Here is a 19,533-nt window from a genome sequence, read left to right on the forward strand (position 1 = left end):
GCTATTGGGCATTATGTCACATCAAGTTGCTACTCTATGTTTCTTTGGTTTTTCATCTCTGCATTTTCCAAAGTAACTGCATGAGTTTCATATGCACCTAGCCCCAATAAAAATGATTTTTTAAAAAAAAGAAAAAGGAAAGGGAGAAGGACATTCCTCCCGCCCTCAAAAATGATGCTTCAATACAAAGTAGCATTTCTTCTGTTGGGCTATCTTGAGAAAGGCAGAACCTTTCAGACAGGGGAGAGAACTTTATTGGCAAGGAAGTGGGGAACCCCCAGCCTCCCCTCCCCTGCCGCCCAATTTGAAAGCATTCATTGATGAAAGCAAGGAGAACTGAAGTGGCAAAAGTCGAGAGAATATATATGTTTAAAGGGGGGAAACAGATGAAGTCATTTCTTTACTCAGTATCTCCTTACATGAGCCTTAGGAAGGCTGGATACAATCTGGACCTTAATTTATATGGGCTTTATCTTTAAGGAAATGTCCATCGTTTATGTCTCTGTGTTGTATCAAAGAGATCCATTGAAATGAATGGACATGAGTAACTTAGGTTCAGTCATTTCAGTGGGTCTATTCTTAGTATAATATATTTGCAGACACTCAACAAACTAATTGCATGCTTATCTTAATTTATATTGAATCCTTTTCTCATTGTAATGCAGATGTCTGTCATTAATTGTGTATTGGTCATAACCCCGCACCCCCCATACCTTTCCCCTTTGAAATTGCATTTGCCTTCACCCTTATTATTTATGAAATTACTTGTCCACCTCATCAACAATCAAGATGAACACTGTCTATAATAAGTGTTCTGACTTCTTTACAGCTGAGACTCCTAAAATAAGAACAGCCTTTAAAACTGCAAACAGGTAGCAACACTCTTTTTTAAAAAAGGAAAAAAAGAAAATGTGACTTATATAATATGCCAGTTGCAACAGACTTATTTGAGAGAGATGATCTTAGATTTTAACGTGTGCCTCTTAAAATTAGACAGCCCTTCAGTGTTTGCCTTAGATCCACTCCCTCCAGCCCTCGAGCCAGCATCTTTCATTCGAAAGTTGGCTTTAAAACGAAGCCGCGTCCCAGTTGAGGGAATTCACCGTTGAGCAAGGTAGAGAGCTCCTAGTGGCACAATTCGCTCTTTGTGGAACAGGCTTTATGAAAGATCTCACTGTTTCCCCCCCTCCCCACAACATCACTTTATTACACTCTTGGGTGAAAATTATCCAGACCCCAAAACGCCCTAATCTAAACACAGGCACGAGCCGTTAGCTTCCCTAAAGTAAACTCCCTCTGTCGACTCACTCTCACCACACCACCCTGTGCCCGGTTTTTCTTTGGCCTGGTTCAACGTGCGTCATATTTATGACGGTACGAAAATAATCCTGACAGAATATAATTCTGGCTGCAGAGATGGCTTAGAGACGGACAAGAGGAGACCCTGGAAAGGAAAGTGGACGTGGGTGTTTTCTGCAGGTTGGAATCAAGTTAATATAGAAAACGGGGGGTGGGATTTAAACCTCATTATTTCCTCATTCTTGCTAAGATGGAAGCAGTGAAAGTATGGCCGAATGAAATAAATCTCCCAATTGCTTATTGTTTTGGGGGCAAGGAAGGAGAGCATTCCCCCCCCCCATGCCGTCCACTTGGCCAGGTCCAGGGAGAAAAGTCCATGAGGCTCTTAGCTGGGTTATATCTCAAAGCCTTACCAAGTGTCAGGGCAGGACCCAAGGCCATGGCAGGGCCTTAGCTCAGTGGGAGAGCACATGCTTTGCATGCAGAAGGCGCCAGGTTCGATCCCTGTCATCTCCAGCTAGGGCTGGGAAAACTCCCATATAAAAATCTAGAGAGCCTCTGCATTTCAGGGCAGACAGTGCTGACCTGGATGGACCAAAGGTCCGACTCAGTATAAAGCATCTTCTTCTGTTTCTAAGGCCAGTTTCACACTGTCGGCTAATTGCACATCCCCTGCTCCTCTTCTCTTCTGTGCCTGGAAAGGTATCGGAGATGTGAACTGTGCCATCGTCCAAAGCAACTCATTCAGATTATTTATTTATTTCATCAAAGCAATATCCTGTTTGATTGTTAAAAACATGAGCAACTTCAATGCGGTTTACAAAAAGAATAAAACTATGAAATTATTAGTTTAAAACAACCATTTAAAACCTTCAACAAGCAGTATTGCATGTGACAAATACAGGATGTAAGGAGCCTGAGGTTGTTGTTGTTTAGTCGTGTCCGACTCTTCGTGACCCCATGGACCAGAGCACGCCAGGACCTCCTGGCTTTCACTGCCTCCCGCAGTTTGGTCAAACTCATGCTGGTAGCTTCGAGAACACAGTCCAACCATCTCGTCCTCCGTCGTCCCCTTCTCCTTGTGCCCTCCATCTTTCCCAACATCAGGGTCTTTTCCAGGGAGTCTTCTCTTCTCATGAGGTGGCCAAAGTACTGGAGCCTCAGCTTCAGGATCTGTCCTTCCAGTGAGCACTCAGGGCTGATTTCCTTAAGAATGGAGAGGTTTGATCTTCTTGCAGTCCATGGGACTCTCAAGAGTCTCCTCCAGCACCATAATTCAAAAGCATCAATTCTTCGGCCTGAGGTTAAATTCTGCTCCGAGTAGACTGGATGGTCCAGGTCCTGATTGTGGGCTTCCCAGAAGACAACAAGATGCTGAACTTGATGAGCCACCGTGGCTCCAAGCCAGCAGGTTCTTCTGCTGTTCTTATATCACTGGCCAGAGGATGCTGGATTTGAATGGTCTAATGAGGTTCTTGTCTTCTTATCACTGGAGAATACAAGGGGTAAGGCTACTGTGCCCAGCGTCCCTTCCATTGCTACCCCTCGGTCTGCTTCCTCCCTTCTGCAAGGACTTCAGCATGGATCAAACATGTGACCTGGCCTGTGTTAGCTAACACGGGGTCGAATGGGTGGGTGAAGGACCTGGAATGCAGAGCTATAATGTCCCTTCTCCCACCCATGGCTGCTGCTGCCAACTCTTAAATATTTTGCAGGGATTCTGAACAAATAAATATCCTGAATGGAGCCATGGTTTTCTAATGTAATTTTAGCTCTGCGTTTCCCCAGGAATGCTCAGAATAAATAGGTAATATTTGCAAAGCAGCCTCCTCTGTTTCTCTTCAGAGTGGGGGCCACTGAGGCTCTTTTATGGTGCTGTAGCCATGTCACTAACTTGGGGTTTGGGGACGGTGTGGAGCACATTGGGACAGGGGAAGCAGCCTTATACTGAGTCAGATCATTGGTCCACCTAGCTCAGTATTGTCTGCCCTGGCTGGCAGTCGCTCTCCAGGGTTCCAGACAGGGAGTCTCTCCCAGCCCCACCTGGAGATGCCATCAAGCATTGAACCTGGAACCTTCTGCATGCTAGGCAGAGATGCTCTGCTGCAGAGCTCTGGCCCTTCCCAAGGAAATCGCTGTTGGCCGAGCAATCCAGAGATGGGGCGGAAATTCAGTTTGCATTTTCAGGCAAACTTGCCTAATTGACACATCCCAAAAACAAGCTGCCAACTAAGACACAGCTTATCTTTTGTAATTTGCACGCATACAAATGTTGCAGTGCAATTCTGTAGCCCCAAATATGCCTGCAAAATTGTGTATTTTGTAAGGGTGCATGTGTCAGTGACGGTAGCATTCTATCAGGCAAGACTAGATACAAAACTCTCTATATTATGAGAAACAGATACAGTGGTAGCTCAGGTTACAGACGCTTCAGGATACATACGCTTCAGGTTACAGACTCGGCTAACCCAGAAATAGTACCTCAGGTTAAGAACTTTGCTTCCAGGATGAGAACAGAAATCGTGCGGCGGCAGCGGGAGGCCCCATTAGCTAAAATGGTGCTTCAGGTTAAGAACAGTTTCAGGTTAAGAATGGACCTCCGGAGCGAATTAAGTTCTTAACCACTGTACTACAATGCTCACAATTTTTTTATGAGAACTTTTTTTAAAAAGGGGGAAAAGACAGATGTGCTTAAATGAGGGATTGGCCTCTTCCACACACCCACTTGTCCCATGCTTGGAAAACGCAGGTTTGAGGGGTTTTCTGATTGCCCCACTTCATTCTCTGGGAAAACCCACTCTTTGCCACTGAAAACCTGGTTGACATTTGCTTTGAGTGGGTTTTCCTGGAGAGAGAGCAGCAGGGAAAGCAGAAGTGTGGACAAGCCCAAAGAGGGAAAGAAACAGAAGCTGCGACAGATTCAGCCATTCCTGGTGGACACTAGTCAGCTCCCATTAAGCGCTTCCAAATCTCATTAAGAGTTCAGCACAGGAGGTACACCTTCCACTGAAATCAGCAGGCCACTCGATCACGATCAAATGGTCGCCCTCCTGTTCCCCAATCACATTTGCTGCTCAATATAAAATGCATCATAGCACAGAAAAGGGGATCTGTCCCTCATTTTAAAATGAAGAGCTTTGTAGAAACAAGGCCGAGGGAACGGGTTAAAAATGAACCAGCAAAATCCACTCCTCTCCTCACACTGCTTCCCAAGCCTTGCTTTCTATACTGGGGAAATATATATATATATATATCTGCTGTACATCTGAAGTTTATTTCAGTCCTTGGGGAAAGTGGCGCGGCGCTACGTCTCTAGTAAATTGCCGGCGTTTTACGGTCGCGCAGGCACTCGAGCCAAACAGACATCGCCTTGGCTCGTTCGCCCGTCTCAGGGTGGGCAGAGTCTGGCATGTTTTCCTCCGAATTGAAGAGTGTCATTGATGGGGTTGGGGGGGGGAGTTTCAGTGCAGCCAAAGCTTGTAAGGTAACTTTTAAAAATTACAAATTAAAGCTCTCTAGGGATGTAATTATTTTGATGTTTCGTTACGGAAGAACTGCCCCCGCCCCTCCTCCTTGCAACCTAAAATTTAGGTCCTTGTGTGCTTTCATCCAGGCAGTGGAATTTCACATTTTTAAACTTTTATGGGACATACTTATTTATTGCTGGGGGGGGGGGTTAAAAAAAAAGTGGGTTGAAAGGGAGATATATTTAGCCTTTGCTACTGTAAGTACTTGGGACGCGGGTGGCGCTGTGGGTAAAACGACAGTGCCTAGGACTTGCCGATCGTATGGTCGGCGGTTCGAATCCCCGCGGGGTGAGCTCCCGTCTTTCGGTCCCAGCTCCTGCCCACCTAGCAGTTCGAAAGCACCCTTTAAAAAGTGCAAGTAGATAAATAGGTACCGCTTTATAGCAGGAAGGTAAACGGCGTTCCATGTGCTGCGCTGGTGCAGGCTCGCCAGAGCAGTGATGTCACACTGGCCAGGTGACCCGGAAGTGTCTGCGGACGGCGCCGGCTCCCGGCCTCTAGAGTGAGATGAGTGCACAACCCTAGAGTCTGTCAAGACTGGCCCGTACGGGCAGGGGTACCTTTACCTTTACTGTATGTACTTGCCGCCCATAAGAAGCTTGCACCTAGGTGTGTGCACTGCAAATCAGGTTTGAGTGTGTGCACTGTTGTATCTACACATACCTGGACATGGGGACATATTAATTCACGGCAAATGAACCTGCAGGGGTGCTGCGTGAATCTGTTAACATGTCAAAAGCTGCACAGGTAGCTTGGTAAAACCTAGGCACTCTCCTAAGAAGTTAAGGGCAGTATTGCCCTAAGCTTGACCAACCAAATGCGGACGAGGCCTTGCTCTGTGGTGTTCTTTTCTTGCAGAACTGAGGCACGCACACCAGCCTTGAAAATCAACCCACAACACTTGCTAGTCTATCAAAACGCTCCCTTCGCCTGTGTGCCCACCCATATACCTGCATCCTATGCTTTGAATCACATCCATGGCTAACGGGAGCCCAGCTGCCTTTGGTTATCAAGAGCCGCCCTGCCTGATCACCCGAAGAACCATAGAATTGTAGAGCTGGAAGGGATTCCAAGAGTCTAGTCCAATCCCCTGCAACAGAACGTGCATTTCAAGTGCCTTAATACTTTGTCCTGCACGGACAAGAGAAGGTGCTCCACCCCTGCCCCCCCCCCCCCGGTTTGGAAGGAAAATATATTTCCTCCCATCTTGGAATCGCGGCATAGAGCTTCTGCCCAGTCTCGCTAACTCAGACTAACTCAAACCAGCTCCCGTCCGAGGGAGGGCCTCTGGAAACCTATAGGTTCTCTGACCCCGGATGCAGGAATCCCCTGACCTCCTGCCCCCTTGGTGTAGGGGTTTGGCAAAGCACCGTGACCCCGTGGCTTGCTCCATCCTGCCCCAGTGTCAGCGGAAGGAAGGATGCGGTATTCTGTCCCGAGGGAATTCCAGCCGGCTCGAAAGCGTATAAAGCAACAGTATGATTAATTCCAGCTTTGCTAATAAGGACTTGCATTAGTTACAGTGTTTGGCAGCCGGGACAATCCTTCGTAATCATATTCCCCCTCGTGGTGTTTGTAATTTCTGTGTGTGTCTGTGTGTGCGTATTTTTGACTATTGTTGTTATTGATGTTTTAGCTGCAAACAATTTAAAGATGTGTTGCGTCTCCTTCAATTATCGTCGGCTTTCCAGGCCATCTCTGCGCGGCTGTCAGGGATTCTTTAAAAAACAAAAACACTGGGGATGAATAGTGCCTGTGTTAGATATGCTAAGATGAATTCCTCTCAACTTCTTGTTGTTGTTTGTTTGCTTTTAATTGCTCCAGTCTTTTTTCCAGCGCTGCGTGATTCATGTTTGAGTTCTTGGTTTGAGGCCAGATTACATATCTTGTCATGTTTACTTCCAGTATCTGAAAGCAAACATCCCCTGCAAACCCCTGAACTCACTCGCTCACGGAGAGCCGGAGTATTGGATGCCGTCATGGGGTTGTATATTGTATTAATCCTTCTCAGAGTAGACCCACTGGAATTAATGGGCATGGCTAAATTAGAGTTATTAATTTTAATAGGCGGTCCCTGCTCCTGTCCACCTAGCAGTTCGAAAGCACGTCAAAGTGCAAGTAGATAAATAGGTACCGCTCTGGCGGGAAGGTAAACGGCATTTCCGTGCGCTGCTCTGGTTCTCCAGAAGTGGCTTAGTCATGCTGGCCACATGACCCGGAAGCTGTACGCCGGCTCCCTCGGCCAATAAAGCGAGATGAGTGCTGCAACCCCAGTCGGTCACGACTGGACCTAATGGTCAGGGATCCCTTTACCCTTTACCTTTACCCTGAGTAAAGCTTAGTCAGAGACAGACCTTTATTTGTTGTTTAGAATCATAGGATTGTAGAGTTGGAAGGGACTTTAAGGATCACCTAGTTCAACCCCTACTGCAGTGCAAAAATATGCAGCTGTCCCATCTGGGGATTGAATCTGCAACCTTGGTGTTTAGCCTGGCTGGTATCCCTTTCGTTCACTCAGCAGCCTCAAAAGTCTCCCCAGAAATGGTGACAGACCTACAGGCTCCTATTTTGACTTCTGGCTGATTCTGACCTCCTGAAGTGGCAGCGTGTGGGCTCCCCTTCATATCACTGGGTGGCTTTATTGTATATTTTAGCAATGGGTGTCCTTAACGTGTTGCTGGAATTGTTTTATTGCATATTTTCATTGCACATGGATATTTTATAACAAATTTTATTCTTACAAACTGCTTAGAAGCAGCATGTTACTGGTAGGCAAATTTTATAATTGTTGCACTAAGTAGAATTATTTTGCTGCTGCTGTTGTTAAATTTATTACCAATCATTCGCCAGCAAGTCCCAAGGGAGGTTATGGCAATTTTAAAAAAAAATGAACAAAAAACAGCTACAACAGATCAATTAAGAAATATATGAATGAATAAATAAATTAATAATAGCAATTAGTAGTAATTAAATAGTAATTTAAATTGTGTACAGTGGTACCTCGGGTTAAGAACTTAATTCATTCTGGAGGTCCGTTCTTAACCTGAAACTGTTCTTAACCTGAGGCACCACTTTAGCTAATGGGGCCTCCCGCTACCGCTGCGCAATTTCTGTTCTCATCCTGAAGCAAAGTTCTTAACCCGAGGTACTATTTCTGGGTTAGCGGAGTCTGTAACCTGAAGCGTCTGTAACCTGAAGAGTCTGTAACCCGAGGTACCACTGTACTAATGGATACACTTCTCTGAGGAAAAGGGGTCTAGGTGCGTTGCAGCAAGAGAGATGTGCTGTCTAATCAGGAGGGAAGTGGTGTGAATGTCCGGTTCTGGGGGGCGATCCTCTCCCTGACTGACATCTGTCTGTGTTCCTTTTCTGCCCCTTTCAGACCCAGCCTGTGCCCAACCCCATCTCCTACTATATGCATCGTTCGCCATGGTGGTTCCACCAGTTCGAAACGCTCTTCAACCACTTCATTGAGCTGGCTGTGCCGTTCCTCATCTTCCTCGGGCGACGCCTGTGCCTCGTTCATGGGATCCTGCAGATCCTCTTCCAGGTGAGACTGGATTTTCGGCCTGAAAGCCAATCCTTATTCGGGGGGTGGGGTGGAGGGGGAGCATTGCCCTTGTTGCTACCAGACCCTTCCTTTTAAAACAAAAACAACAGCAACACCCCAAATGTCTAGTATTGGGGTGGGGAACCACGGTAATCAAATTCTGCCTTCTGCGACTCTTTACCAGGCCCTCAGAATATTTTTTTTTCATTCTGCATTACACAACCTATACTGATATTATACAAAAGTAACAATAGCAGTAATAAAGAACAACAGACTAAAATCATCAAATTAAATTGAATCCAATTGTCTCGGATAACGTTCAGTCCCTAGGCTTGCTCCCTTCCAAGAAGCAGCTGACAAGACCCGAAAAGGGATAGATGTAGAATCATAGAATTGTGGAGTTGGGGGGGACCCAAAGGGTCATTTGTTCCAACCCCCTGCAATGCAGACGGACCAGTATGAGCCTGTTCTGTGCCAGCTTCACCAGTGCTTACCTTTTTTCAAAAATAATAATAATCAGTTTCTATTAGTTTTCATACATATATCATACATTATTCAACTTAATCACACAATTGTTTTGTAAATTCCTCTCTCCCCCTTGGCTTCCCTCCATTTCCGCTTCAGGTTTGTTAAACCACTTGTTGCATTCTGCTGCTTATATATAGTAGTATATTATCACGTTGTTACCTTTCTTGTTCTCTCTAATTACATTGTATATGTTTATTTAAACCCTGCCAAAGAATCCATACTTTTACATTGTGTCTGCAATTATGTTACAAAAGGTTCCCATTCTTTTCCAAAGTCTCTATTATCTTTTTCACGCACTTTTTCTGACAATTTTGCTAATTCTTCATATTCCACCAACTTTTCATGCCATTGTTCTTTGGATGGTATTTTTTTTTGTGCTATTAAAACACTTGCTGCTGTTGTTGCATACTTAAAGTGTCCTCAATTCTTTCTCCACATCTTGTCCTAAAATATCCAACAGAAAAGCTTCTGTTTTCTTTCCAAATGTTATTTTAAACATTTCTTTCAATTCTTTATAAATCATTAACCAATATTTTTTTACAATCTTACATTCCCACCACATATGGTAAAATGTCCCTTCCTTTTCTTTACATCTCCAGCAAATCTTTTGTTCTGTTTTATACATCTTTGCTAAATTAACTGGTGTGGTATACCACCTATACATCATTTTCATGTAATTCTCTTTTATTAAGGTGCTTACTTATAGGCCTGTTCTGTTTAGTTTGGATTTTCCACAAGAGAGCATGAAAAATCTTGTGTAAATTGTATGCCTTTTGTGTATGTTTTTAATGCATCAGAATAACAGCACTGCTTTGCAAGATCTGGAAAAGTGCATAAAGACTGCTGATAGTTGTATTTTGATGGACGAGCAATTTTGGGGACATTGAAAGTGAACCAGTTAGATTACTCCTCCGTCCCTAGATCTGAGCTGTGTAGACTTGAGCTGCCATTTCCTGAATTCTCATAACTTAAATCCTTATTTTTTAAAGTGTATTTAAAGCTACCTCCTTAATGAAATGTTAGCTTTCTGCTTCCGTTTATGACTCACACGACTTCTGTGTCGCCTCTGAGCCGTGCAGTAGCAGCGGAGGCTTTTATGGTAGTACACATGCTGTATAAATGGGAGAGCAGCTTGCTATAAACTCTGTGGGCAAACCGTAAAAATGCTGGTTTAGTTTTTTTAAAGGCTGACATGTGAGCAAGGAAGAAACATATCACCCAGCCTGGGTAGAGTGCCATATCTGGCCAGTTTGCCCCTCTTTCTGGGGAAAAGCCACGGCTCAATTGACAGAGCATCTGCTTTGCATGCAAAAGGTCCAGGTTCAATTCCCCAGCATCGCCAGGTAGGGATGGGAGAAGACTCTGGTCCAAACCACAGGAAGGCCTCTGCCAGTCAGTGTACACAAAATGGAGCTAGACGAACCAATGGTCTGACTTAAGTATATGGAAACTTCCATATATTTAAACTACACCTTTTTTCAAAACCATGAGGACCAGAATCTTAGATGAAACATCTGCTTTGCATGCAGAAGGTCCCAGGTTCAATCCTCAGCATCTCCAGGTAGGGCTGGCCAAAGAGGCTCCCTGTCCAAGAGTGCACTGAGAAAGATCAAGCAATGATCTGATTAGGCATAAGGCAGCTTCCTATGTTGAGCTGCGGGTTGCAATTTTCCAAGCCGTAATGTGTTCTGCTGTGTTAGGTGTCAGGATTCTCCCTCACCTCCCTACCTGAGAGTGACGTTGGTGATGGTGTGTAGCATCGTCAGCAGGATGTCACTTTGCAGAATAACGAACTCTCATCTGTCGTGCTTAGATGGTATCAGTTACAAGGAAGTAACAGCAACGTTGATATTCAAAACAGATGGGAGGGAGACCTGGAAACACATCAGCCATTCATACTTTAGCTGTTATTGTCAGTGTTCTTCTAGGAGAATTGGTTACCCTAAATGACCCTTGGTTCATTTGGTCCAGTACTATTTACTGCAGCCTCTCCTGACCTGGATCTTTGGACTTCAATTCCCACCAGCATCACCATTTCGGACTACAACTCCCATCAGCCCCAGCCATAGGAGGAGGAGGAGGAGGAGGCTGGTGGAAGTTGTAGTTCAAAACACCCAGAGGACATCAGCTTGGGGAAAGCTGGGCTATTGTAACTGGCAAAGACTTTTCAAGGTGCCAGAGAGAGGACTTTGATAGCTCTGTTGTCTTCTGATCCCTTGAAACAAAGGTTTCAGGACTGGAGGTAGAGCCTTTCTACTACTTTGTGTGCATGCATGGGCAGTTGAAGCTAAAATATCCCACAAGCCTGCATGCAGTCCAAAAATGTCCTCTATATATTCCATCAACAAAATAAGTGCAACAAAACCCTTAAGCTGCGGCGCAACAATTTCTTTGCTGCGTCAGGGAGGAGGGAATTTCACAAGTGCTAACCAAGTAGCCAGTGCGTCCCAGAAAAGGAAATTATGTACAATAACCGACTCATAATGACCTATTGTTAAATACATTCCTCTTGTTGCCCTTTAATTGACATTTTATGGACAGTTTGCAATTACTGACTGACTTTCTTTCCCAAAGGAGTCTAAGCAAGGAGAACAAATCCCAGCATAATAGGCTACTCTTTTGCCGTTAAAGGATTTTGAAACACACACACACACACACACACACACACACACACCTGTTTATTTAATATTTACTGTTCATTCCTTCATTCAAAATGACTTTTATTGACAATACTCCTGCTCTGCAAAGGAAGCAATAAAGTTTAATGTCGATATCCCACTTAAATGTGCTTTTCAAGATTTTAATTGACATTACATGCAAGGTTTTATTAGACATTTTTATAATTGTTATTGGAGTCATGGTGGCTAGGCCCTGTTAACTACGTTTCTCTAGATTAACCACCAGGCCCAGAGAAAATTAGCTGCGTCCGAGCTCCTGTTCTCCCCTCTCCAAAATTAAAGGAGGGGAAGGTTGGGGTGGGGGGAGAGTTCTGACTGCCACAAGATTTGTTGTGTGAAACGAGTTTAAGGGGAACTTACCCATCCCACTGCTTGCCACCTTACTTTTGCAATCTGCCTCCCAACCCTTTCCCCCCACCAAAGGCAAACATGAATTTGGAACCCCCTATTCCCTGCCAAATTACTAGTTCAAGCAAACAGAACTGTGGTGACTCAGATCTTGCTGAGAGTCATGCTAGGAAAATACATATCTTTGTGATTCATAAACACGAGGAAGAACTTTCTGACAAGTAAGAGCTATTCGACAGCGAGAGAGACTCCCTTGGGAGGTGGTGGCCTCTCCTTCCTTGGAGGTTTTTAAGCAGAGGTTGGATGGCCATCTGTCATGGATGCTTTAGCTGAGATCCTGCAATGCAGGGGAGTCACAATAGATCCCATCCAACTCTACAATTCTATGATTCTTTGTCCAATCCATTTGATCTCTTTGGGGAAGGATTGTTTTTTTCAGGCTTTCTGCTCATGTTTGGCTTTCAGCAGGGTCCTCAGTGATATGATCCTCCTATGGTTTATGGTGTCAAGGATGGGACTTGCTGGACAGGGACCCCATTGGTTGCATTCATAGTCCACCTTTCCTTCAAGGAGCTTGAGGTGCTGGCATACACAGTTCTCCCCCAGATCAAAAAACCTGTCAACATTTTGTGTTTCTGGATTGTTGTTTGTTTAGTCGTTTAGTCGTGTCCGACTCTTCGTGACCCCATGGACCAGAGCACGCCAGGCACTCCTGTCTTCTGTGTTTCTGGATAGGCTTGCCTAAACAAAAATGTTTTCAGCAGGTGCTGAAAAGAGCACATTAAAGGTGCCTGTCTGGTGTCAATAGGCAGGGAGTTCCAAAGTGCAGGTGCTGCCACATCAAAATATCTGTTTCTTACGTTGGGACACGTATTACTGTATATGGCACCTGTAACTGTGCCAGTTCCTCAGATTGAGGTGGTTGAGTGGCCATATATGGGTTAAGGCAGGCATGGCCAAACTTGGCCCTCCAGTTGTTTTGGGACTACAATTCCCATCATCCTTGACCACTGGTCCTGTTAGCTAGGGATGATGGGAGTTGTAGTCCCAAAACAGCTGGAGGGCCAAGTTTGGCCATGCCTGGGTTAAGGTGCTCTCTCAGGTCCCAAGTTGTTAAGGGCTTGATATACTCATAGAATCGCCTTGAATTTGGCCTTGTAGCAAATCATCAAATGGGGCAGATCTTTGACTTATGTGCTGCCAGAGACTCACTCTTGTTAGCACCAATGCTTGGAGCATCCTGCACTAACTGCAGCTTCAAGCACAAGGGAAGCCCCACATAGAGCGCATTGTCTTGAACTAGTCATTGCTTCCTTTTAACGATCAAGGTATTTTCTAGCACAGATGAGGACAGAAAGAAGAAAGGGCATGTTCCAGCCAAGTCCCTCAGCCCCTTCCCTCGCCCCTGGCAAATGGTTCATGATCCAGTAGCACAACTGCCTCTTCCGCTGGCCAGGGGCCAGGTGCAGCTGCCAGAAGTGGCTGGCATGCTGGTCTGGCTTCAGCCAACTGTGCCTCTCACATATTCCTGCAGTGCTGACAGCTCAGGGGAAGGTGGAGGGAAGAGAAGATTATTTTTTCGAAAAAAGAAAGGAAAAGAAAGAATCACCACTTTACTTACTGGATTTTAGTGCTAACTTTCTAAATAGGTAGAAAAGTGATATTTTAACATTTGCAGCTTGAGGGGTGGGAAGACAGCTTTTGCCAGCTCGTTGCAATGAGGAGATTCCAAAAGGGTTGTCCTGTGAGCCTGCTGCAGTAAAAACTATCAAGAAAAATTGTGGCAGATTCAGTTTCTGTGGGCATGTCAGCTCCAGTGCCTCGCTCGCTTTTTCAGTCTTTAAATGCCAGTGAGGACCTTTGGTTGCTATTGCTGGAAGTTAATCAGCTGCATTTTAAAGGGACCCAGTCACCTTTTGCAGTGTCTTGATCAGGGATGGACAAATGTGTCACCTTTAATTTTTCTCAGCTTCTCATTTTTCTAATATTAGGCCTCATCTGCACTATACGTTAAAGCACTTTCATATCAGTTTATGCAGACATGGCTTCCCCCAAAGAATCCTGGCAACTATCATTGGTTAAAAATACTGAGAGCTGTTAGGAGACCCCTAGTCCCCCCACAGAACTAAAAATCTAGTGAGTTTCCTGGGGTTGATTGCTAAACTACCCTGCCACATTTCCATGTCAGTTTGTGTTTTTAAAAAAGGGTGTGGAGGAACCCCTCTTGAAAATTCATCAGCTGTTTGCATTTCTCTTAATATTCTTGAGTCGAATCTTGCCTAATGTAGACATTACAGTGGTACCTCAGGTTAAGTACTTAATTTGTTCCGGAGGTCCGTTCTTAACCTGAAACTGTTCTTAACCTGAAGCACCACTTTAGCTAATGGGGCCTCCTGCTGCTGCTGCGCCGGAGCACGATTTCTGTTCTCATCCTGAAGCGAAGTTCTTAATCTGAGGTACTATTTCTGGGTTAGCGGGGTCTATAACCTGAAGCGTTTGTAACCTGAAGCGTCTGTAACCCGAGGTACCACTGTATTGCAAAGCAGTTCTCTGTAATTCATTTTTGTGTGTGTTGCCTTAATGAATACATATATGTTTGTGCATACCCGTCTTCCCCTAATATGCGTTCCCCAATATGCACATTTTTGGGTGGGCGAAATACATCACATTATTTGAGAAAGGCCGCATTCCAGAGGGTTCCTGCGTTTCAGTTCGCTTACTATTTTGGCTCCTGTGAATTACACGGGTTTGTATTGAAATGCTAATAAAACCAAAATTTCTCCCATTCCCACTCTTGATGTCAAGTTCAGACTTTGAAAGAAGACTATGTGCCTATGGGACTAGAAGGCCTAATGTTGAGCTTTTGAGTGCCACTTGAAGCATATTAGTTGTTTAGCTTTGTGAGGGTTTTCACGTTGTACGAGTTAGTTAAGAATGTCAGAAGAGCCCTGTGGGGTCAGGCCAATGTCCCAGCTAGTCTAGCATCCTGTTCTCACTGTGGCCAAGCAGATGCCCCATTGGGAAGCCGCAAGCAGGACCTAAGCACAAGAGCAACTCTCCCCTCCTGTGACTTCCAGCCACTGATAAGGAACAGAAATAATCTGGGCATCTGTAGGGCCCTCCATGTTTACCTGGATAGGAGGCCCTGTATGTTTTCCAGGGTGGGGGATGCTCACCTGGGCAGAAAGTTTCCACTTCAGCTCTCTTTCAGTGGATTAGGGAAGCCATAGTGGGACGCGGGTGGCGCTTGGGTCACGGGTGGCACTGTGGGTTAAACCACAGAGCCTAGGGCTTGCCAGTCAGAAGGTTGGCGGTTCGAATCCCTACAACGGGGTGAGCTCCCATTGCTCGGTCCCTTCTCCTGTCAACCTAGCAGTTCAAAAGCACGTCAAAGTGCAAGTAGATAAATAGGTACCGCTCTGGCGGGAAGGTAAACAGCGTTTCCCTGCGCTGCTCTGGTTCGCCAGAAGCAGCTTAGTCATGCTGGCCACATGACCTGGAAGCTGTACGCCGGCTCCCTCGGCCAATAAAGCGAGATGAGCGCCGCAACCCCAGAGTTGGTCACAACTGGACCTAATGGTCAGGGGTTCCTTTACCTTTATCTTTAGTGCAAGCCTACTGGGCTCTGCCGAAGGTGTCTCCCCAGGCTGACAGCTCATTCTCTGTGAGGTGCAGTTCTCTGCACTACACATCCCATGGCGGACATTTGCAGGGTAGCTGTGTGGGCCTCACTGCACATCTCTGCTGTTTCCAAGCGTCTTTGCCACGGGTTGGGCTTTGCCTTCCATGAGCAGAGTAGAAGGGCTGAGCTGGAAGCTTTGCGAAGCTCCTTCCCTGTGTCAGCTGCACAATTCCCTCTCCACCCAGCATGCGGCTTTCCAGGTCCTGGCAGTGCCGCCACGCCAGGCGTCGGGTTTGCGAAGGGAGTTTGGGCATCACCCAAGAGCTCTTTCCTCGGGGCGCGGAGAGAGAGTTGTGCCGCACACGTTGTTCCAATGTGGCCAAGTTCTGAAGGAGCTGGTGGAAAGCTCTCTCGATAGAGAGGGAGGGAGAGGTATTGCAGACGGAACCAGTCAGGAAACCAGCGGGCAGCTACTCTGCAACACTTCCCTCTCCCAGAAAATCTCCCCTTGTATGGACGCCAACATGTGCCAGCCTGCAGGCTACAAAGGACGCCCAACAGAACTTGTACCTGACTCCTTCAGGCCAGACAACATTGAAATTTGAGTCTGGTGGAGAAAAGTCACTTTCTCAGGAGGGCAGAGCTGAAATGTCCACATTGTACTTTTACTCCTGCAAGGGGTGTGTGTGTGTGGAATAGGGAGGTGAAGACTACATTGGCTCTCACTTTCTCTTGGTTCCCCCTGCCGGGTGGAGGATCGCTGCATCCGCTCCAGCTCTTTCGGATTCTGCCAAGCCGCTCTCTCGAGGCCAAGATCTCTGGGTCGGAGAAGCCATGACAGCTCACCAAGCTTGCTCAGTCCCTGGCAGCCAATGTCTCTGCTGCCATCTCCATCACTGCTGACTGCGGCTGAACATTGGGGCCAGGTAGGGGCTGCCCTGTGCCCTATCCCAGAGACCCGTGTTTGTTCCCAGGATCCCTCAGGTCAGCAGGGAGATGGTCCTGGCTCTCTTTGCCTCTGGGAAGCATGCAAACAGAACATAACATCAGGTATTCAACAGGTATTCAGAAGCATTGCTGCCTCCGACCGTGGAGGCAGGGCAGAGCCATGCTGGCTTGATAGCTGTGTCCATCCCATGAGTTTGTCCAGGCCCCTTTTAAAGCCATCCTTGATGTTGGCCATCACTGCCTGCTATGAGAGTGAGTTCCATGGCTTAACTACGAGCTGTGTGAAGAAATACCACTGGCAAAGAACCCCCTCACTAATCTGCCGATGGGTGGCCATCTCGGCTTACAGCCAACTTGAAATGTGGAAGTCTTTTGGTGGGACTTCCCAGTGGGGCAGCTAGTTGGTCACTTTGAGAACAGGAGACTGGACTAGATGGACCCTTGGTCTGATCCAGCAGGCTCTTCTTTATGTCCTTACGTTTTGCAAATCAGTCAATGGGCTTCCTTATCAGCTTCTGTGCTCACATAATTCAAGGCAGACTTTGGATTGGATTGGCGCAGCAAGCATCCGAGTGGGTGGTGTGCTGAGCTGTGTTCTAAAGATGCGCTTATGAGCCCCGGGTGCCTTCATTAAGGGCAATTCTCTCTTCCAAATGAAGCTTAGGCAGCCCGTTCCACCTCCTCCCCCCCCCCGGTTCTAAAAAAAAAAAGAGAAATTCTGCATCTTGGGAAGGAGCCCAGGATCTCAGTTGAAATTCTGAAGTCACCCCTTCAGGTTTATTCCTGGCAAGGGGGACGCAGAGCCGCCTTACTTGACATGTTGAGTCTGGCACCTGCTTCCCATAAATCCCTAACAATGCTGAAAAGTTAACTGGCTCTCTGAGGCCTCGTTTGCACTGAGGTGATCAGCCTGGGCCTGGCAGGGCTAGAGTACTTCAGATTTCACGTGGGGCAAGCAGAGATCAAAAAGCTGCTCAGCACGCACAAAATTCTCTCCTTCATTGAAAACAGGCCTGTCAGGGATCTGGGTTCTAGTCAGGACCTTTCCCCTGACATGCTTGCTTTCTGTGTGCAGGGATGTCTTGATTTACTGACTGACGTCATACGAGACACCCCCCCCCCCCCGCAGCTGCAGTCTGACATGGAAGGGCTCTAGCTCAGCAGTAGAGCTACTGTTCTGCATGCAGACGACTCCATGTTCAAATCCCCAGCGGCATCTCCTGGTAGAGTCAGATCCAAGGTCATCTGTGCCTGAAACCCTGGAGAGCCACTGCCAGGCAGTGTAAACAATACTGGGCTGGTGGACCAGTGGTCTGACTTGGTATAAAGCAGCTTCCAATGTCATACCATTCAACCTTTTTGGATCTGAAACTGGGATGTGCATCTTCTGCCATGGGCTACCAAGTGCATCACACGACCTGCGCTGCTCTCTAGGTCCTCCCAAATGCACATTTTGGGGCACCATGCAAGATCACGGCCCCCCAAAAAGCACTTTTCCAGGGTTACAGTGCAGCCTGAGAGCATGCGAGATTGCAGCAAAATGGCTGCCAAGATCTCACATGAGAAAACAGGATGTTCCATTTTTTTCCTGGGGCACTTTTGTACATAAGCCGTTCTTAGAGACTTTGTTGACTGAAGTGCAGGGCACAAATGTTCTAAATAAATTAATCGGCTACAACCCTGAAGTTGTATTATTGGGTTGTTAAAGTTCTTGGTTTCTTATTATTATTCTTATTATTATGTACTATTTTGTACATTCTTTCCCACTTCTTTTCAGCTCTGTGAGTGAAATGGCCCCCTCCCCAATTTGGGAGACCTTGCCTGAGGAGCTGGCCTCCCATGCCTCCTTCCAAGGCCCCCCAAAATTCCCACCGCAGTCCTGCATTTATTTGACACTTTGCAGTGCCGAATTGTACAACGGCAAACTCGGCTGTTGGCCCCGATGGGCTGAGCTTGTTAAACTTGTACCGCTTGGCAAGCTTGTTTGTGAGGGGAAGCGTTAGGCGGGCGCCAGAAAGGAAGGACAAAGCCACCTGATGGAGCTGGCAGGTACTTCCCGTCTGGCAAAGAGTGCCAACTGGTTTCTGCTGCCAAACATTGAAAGAAAAGAGTTGAGTCAAATTGGCTTCAGCAGGGAGGGAAGGGCTGAGTGGTAGAGCAGCTGCTATGCATGCAGAAGGCTCAACACCTGACGTCTCTAGGTGGGGCTGGGAAAAGACTCCGTTATGGAATCCTGAAGAGCTGCTGCCAGTCAGTGTAGACAGTACTGAGTTAGATGGATCAATTAGTCCAAAGAGGGCAGGGCAAGGCACAGCGCCCTGTCAACTTTTAAGGAGAAGGCTGCTTTGGAATCTTCATAGTTATTACCTTTGCTGTTGGAGGCAATGTAGATCAGGGAATGGCTGGGTGATGAGTGGTGGGAGGCACCAGCTGGGAAACCCTCAAGGGAAACCCCAGAGGAGGAAGGCTCAGAGCCTGGGGATTGGTGGTGGGACATCAAGGAGAGGTCAGGTCCTCTCTTAGAGGGGGAAGAGTGGGATGATGAAGGGGCAGCAGGATTGAGTGAGCAGGGAGAGCCTGTGACAAGGAGCAGTCTCAGCTCAGAGGCTGAAGTAGAGGAGAGGGGTCTAGAAGCTGCAGAAGAATACAGGGAGCCTGCCTCTCCAACTGCAACAAGCTCCTCTCCCCCTTTTGTCTCCAAGGATGCACAGAGTGATGCGTAGAGCAGGCCAAAGGTACAGTAAGTGATGCTCAGGTGCAGTCTGAGACGGCTTGGGAAACATCCGGCAGAGGAGGAGCCTTCAGTGGCGTAGCATGCGGGGAAGGCCAAAGGGGCGGTTGCCCTGGGCGCAAAATTGTTAGGGGCACAAAATTTCAACACCCGGTGCTGCATCAGTATAGCTGCATGCTTTCCGTTGAAAGCAGCTTCTCCATGTGAATCAGGAAGGATCTCTGCAGCTGCAATCTCCTGGGTGATGCGGGCGCCGTTAGACAGTTGAATGTGCATGTGTTCTCTGTCAGTTTCTCTCCCTC

At 46.8% G+C, this 19,533-nt stretch overlaps 1 protein-coding gene across 6 annotated transcripts in view; it reads left to right on the forward strand.

Annotated features, from left to right (window-relative positions):
• The window catches only part of LMF1 (lipase maturation factor 1), a 158,551-nt gene that overhangs the window by 99,474 nt on the left and 39,544 nt on the right, over nucleotides 1–19,533 (forward strand). For all 6 annotated transcript variants that reach the window (XM_083473827.1, XM_083473825.1, XM_083473828.1 and 3 more), the window contains one exon: nucleotides 8,209–8,376. In XM_083473827.1, the coding sequence (XP_083329953.1) occupies nucleotides 8,209–8,376 (168 nt within the window). The remainder of the gene's footprint in view (nucleotides 1–8,208; nucleotides 8,377–19,533) is intronic.

The sequence above is a fragment of the Podarcis liolepis genome, assembly GCF_965112155.1.
Source record: "Podarcis liolepis genome assembly, chromosome: 14".
Taxonomy (NCBI): domain Eukaryota; kingdom Metazoa; phylum Chordata; class Lepidosauria; order Squamata; family Lacertidae; genus Podarcis; species Podarcis liolepis.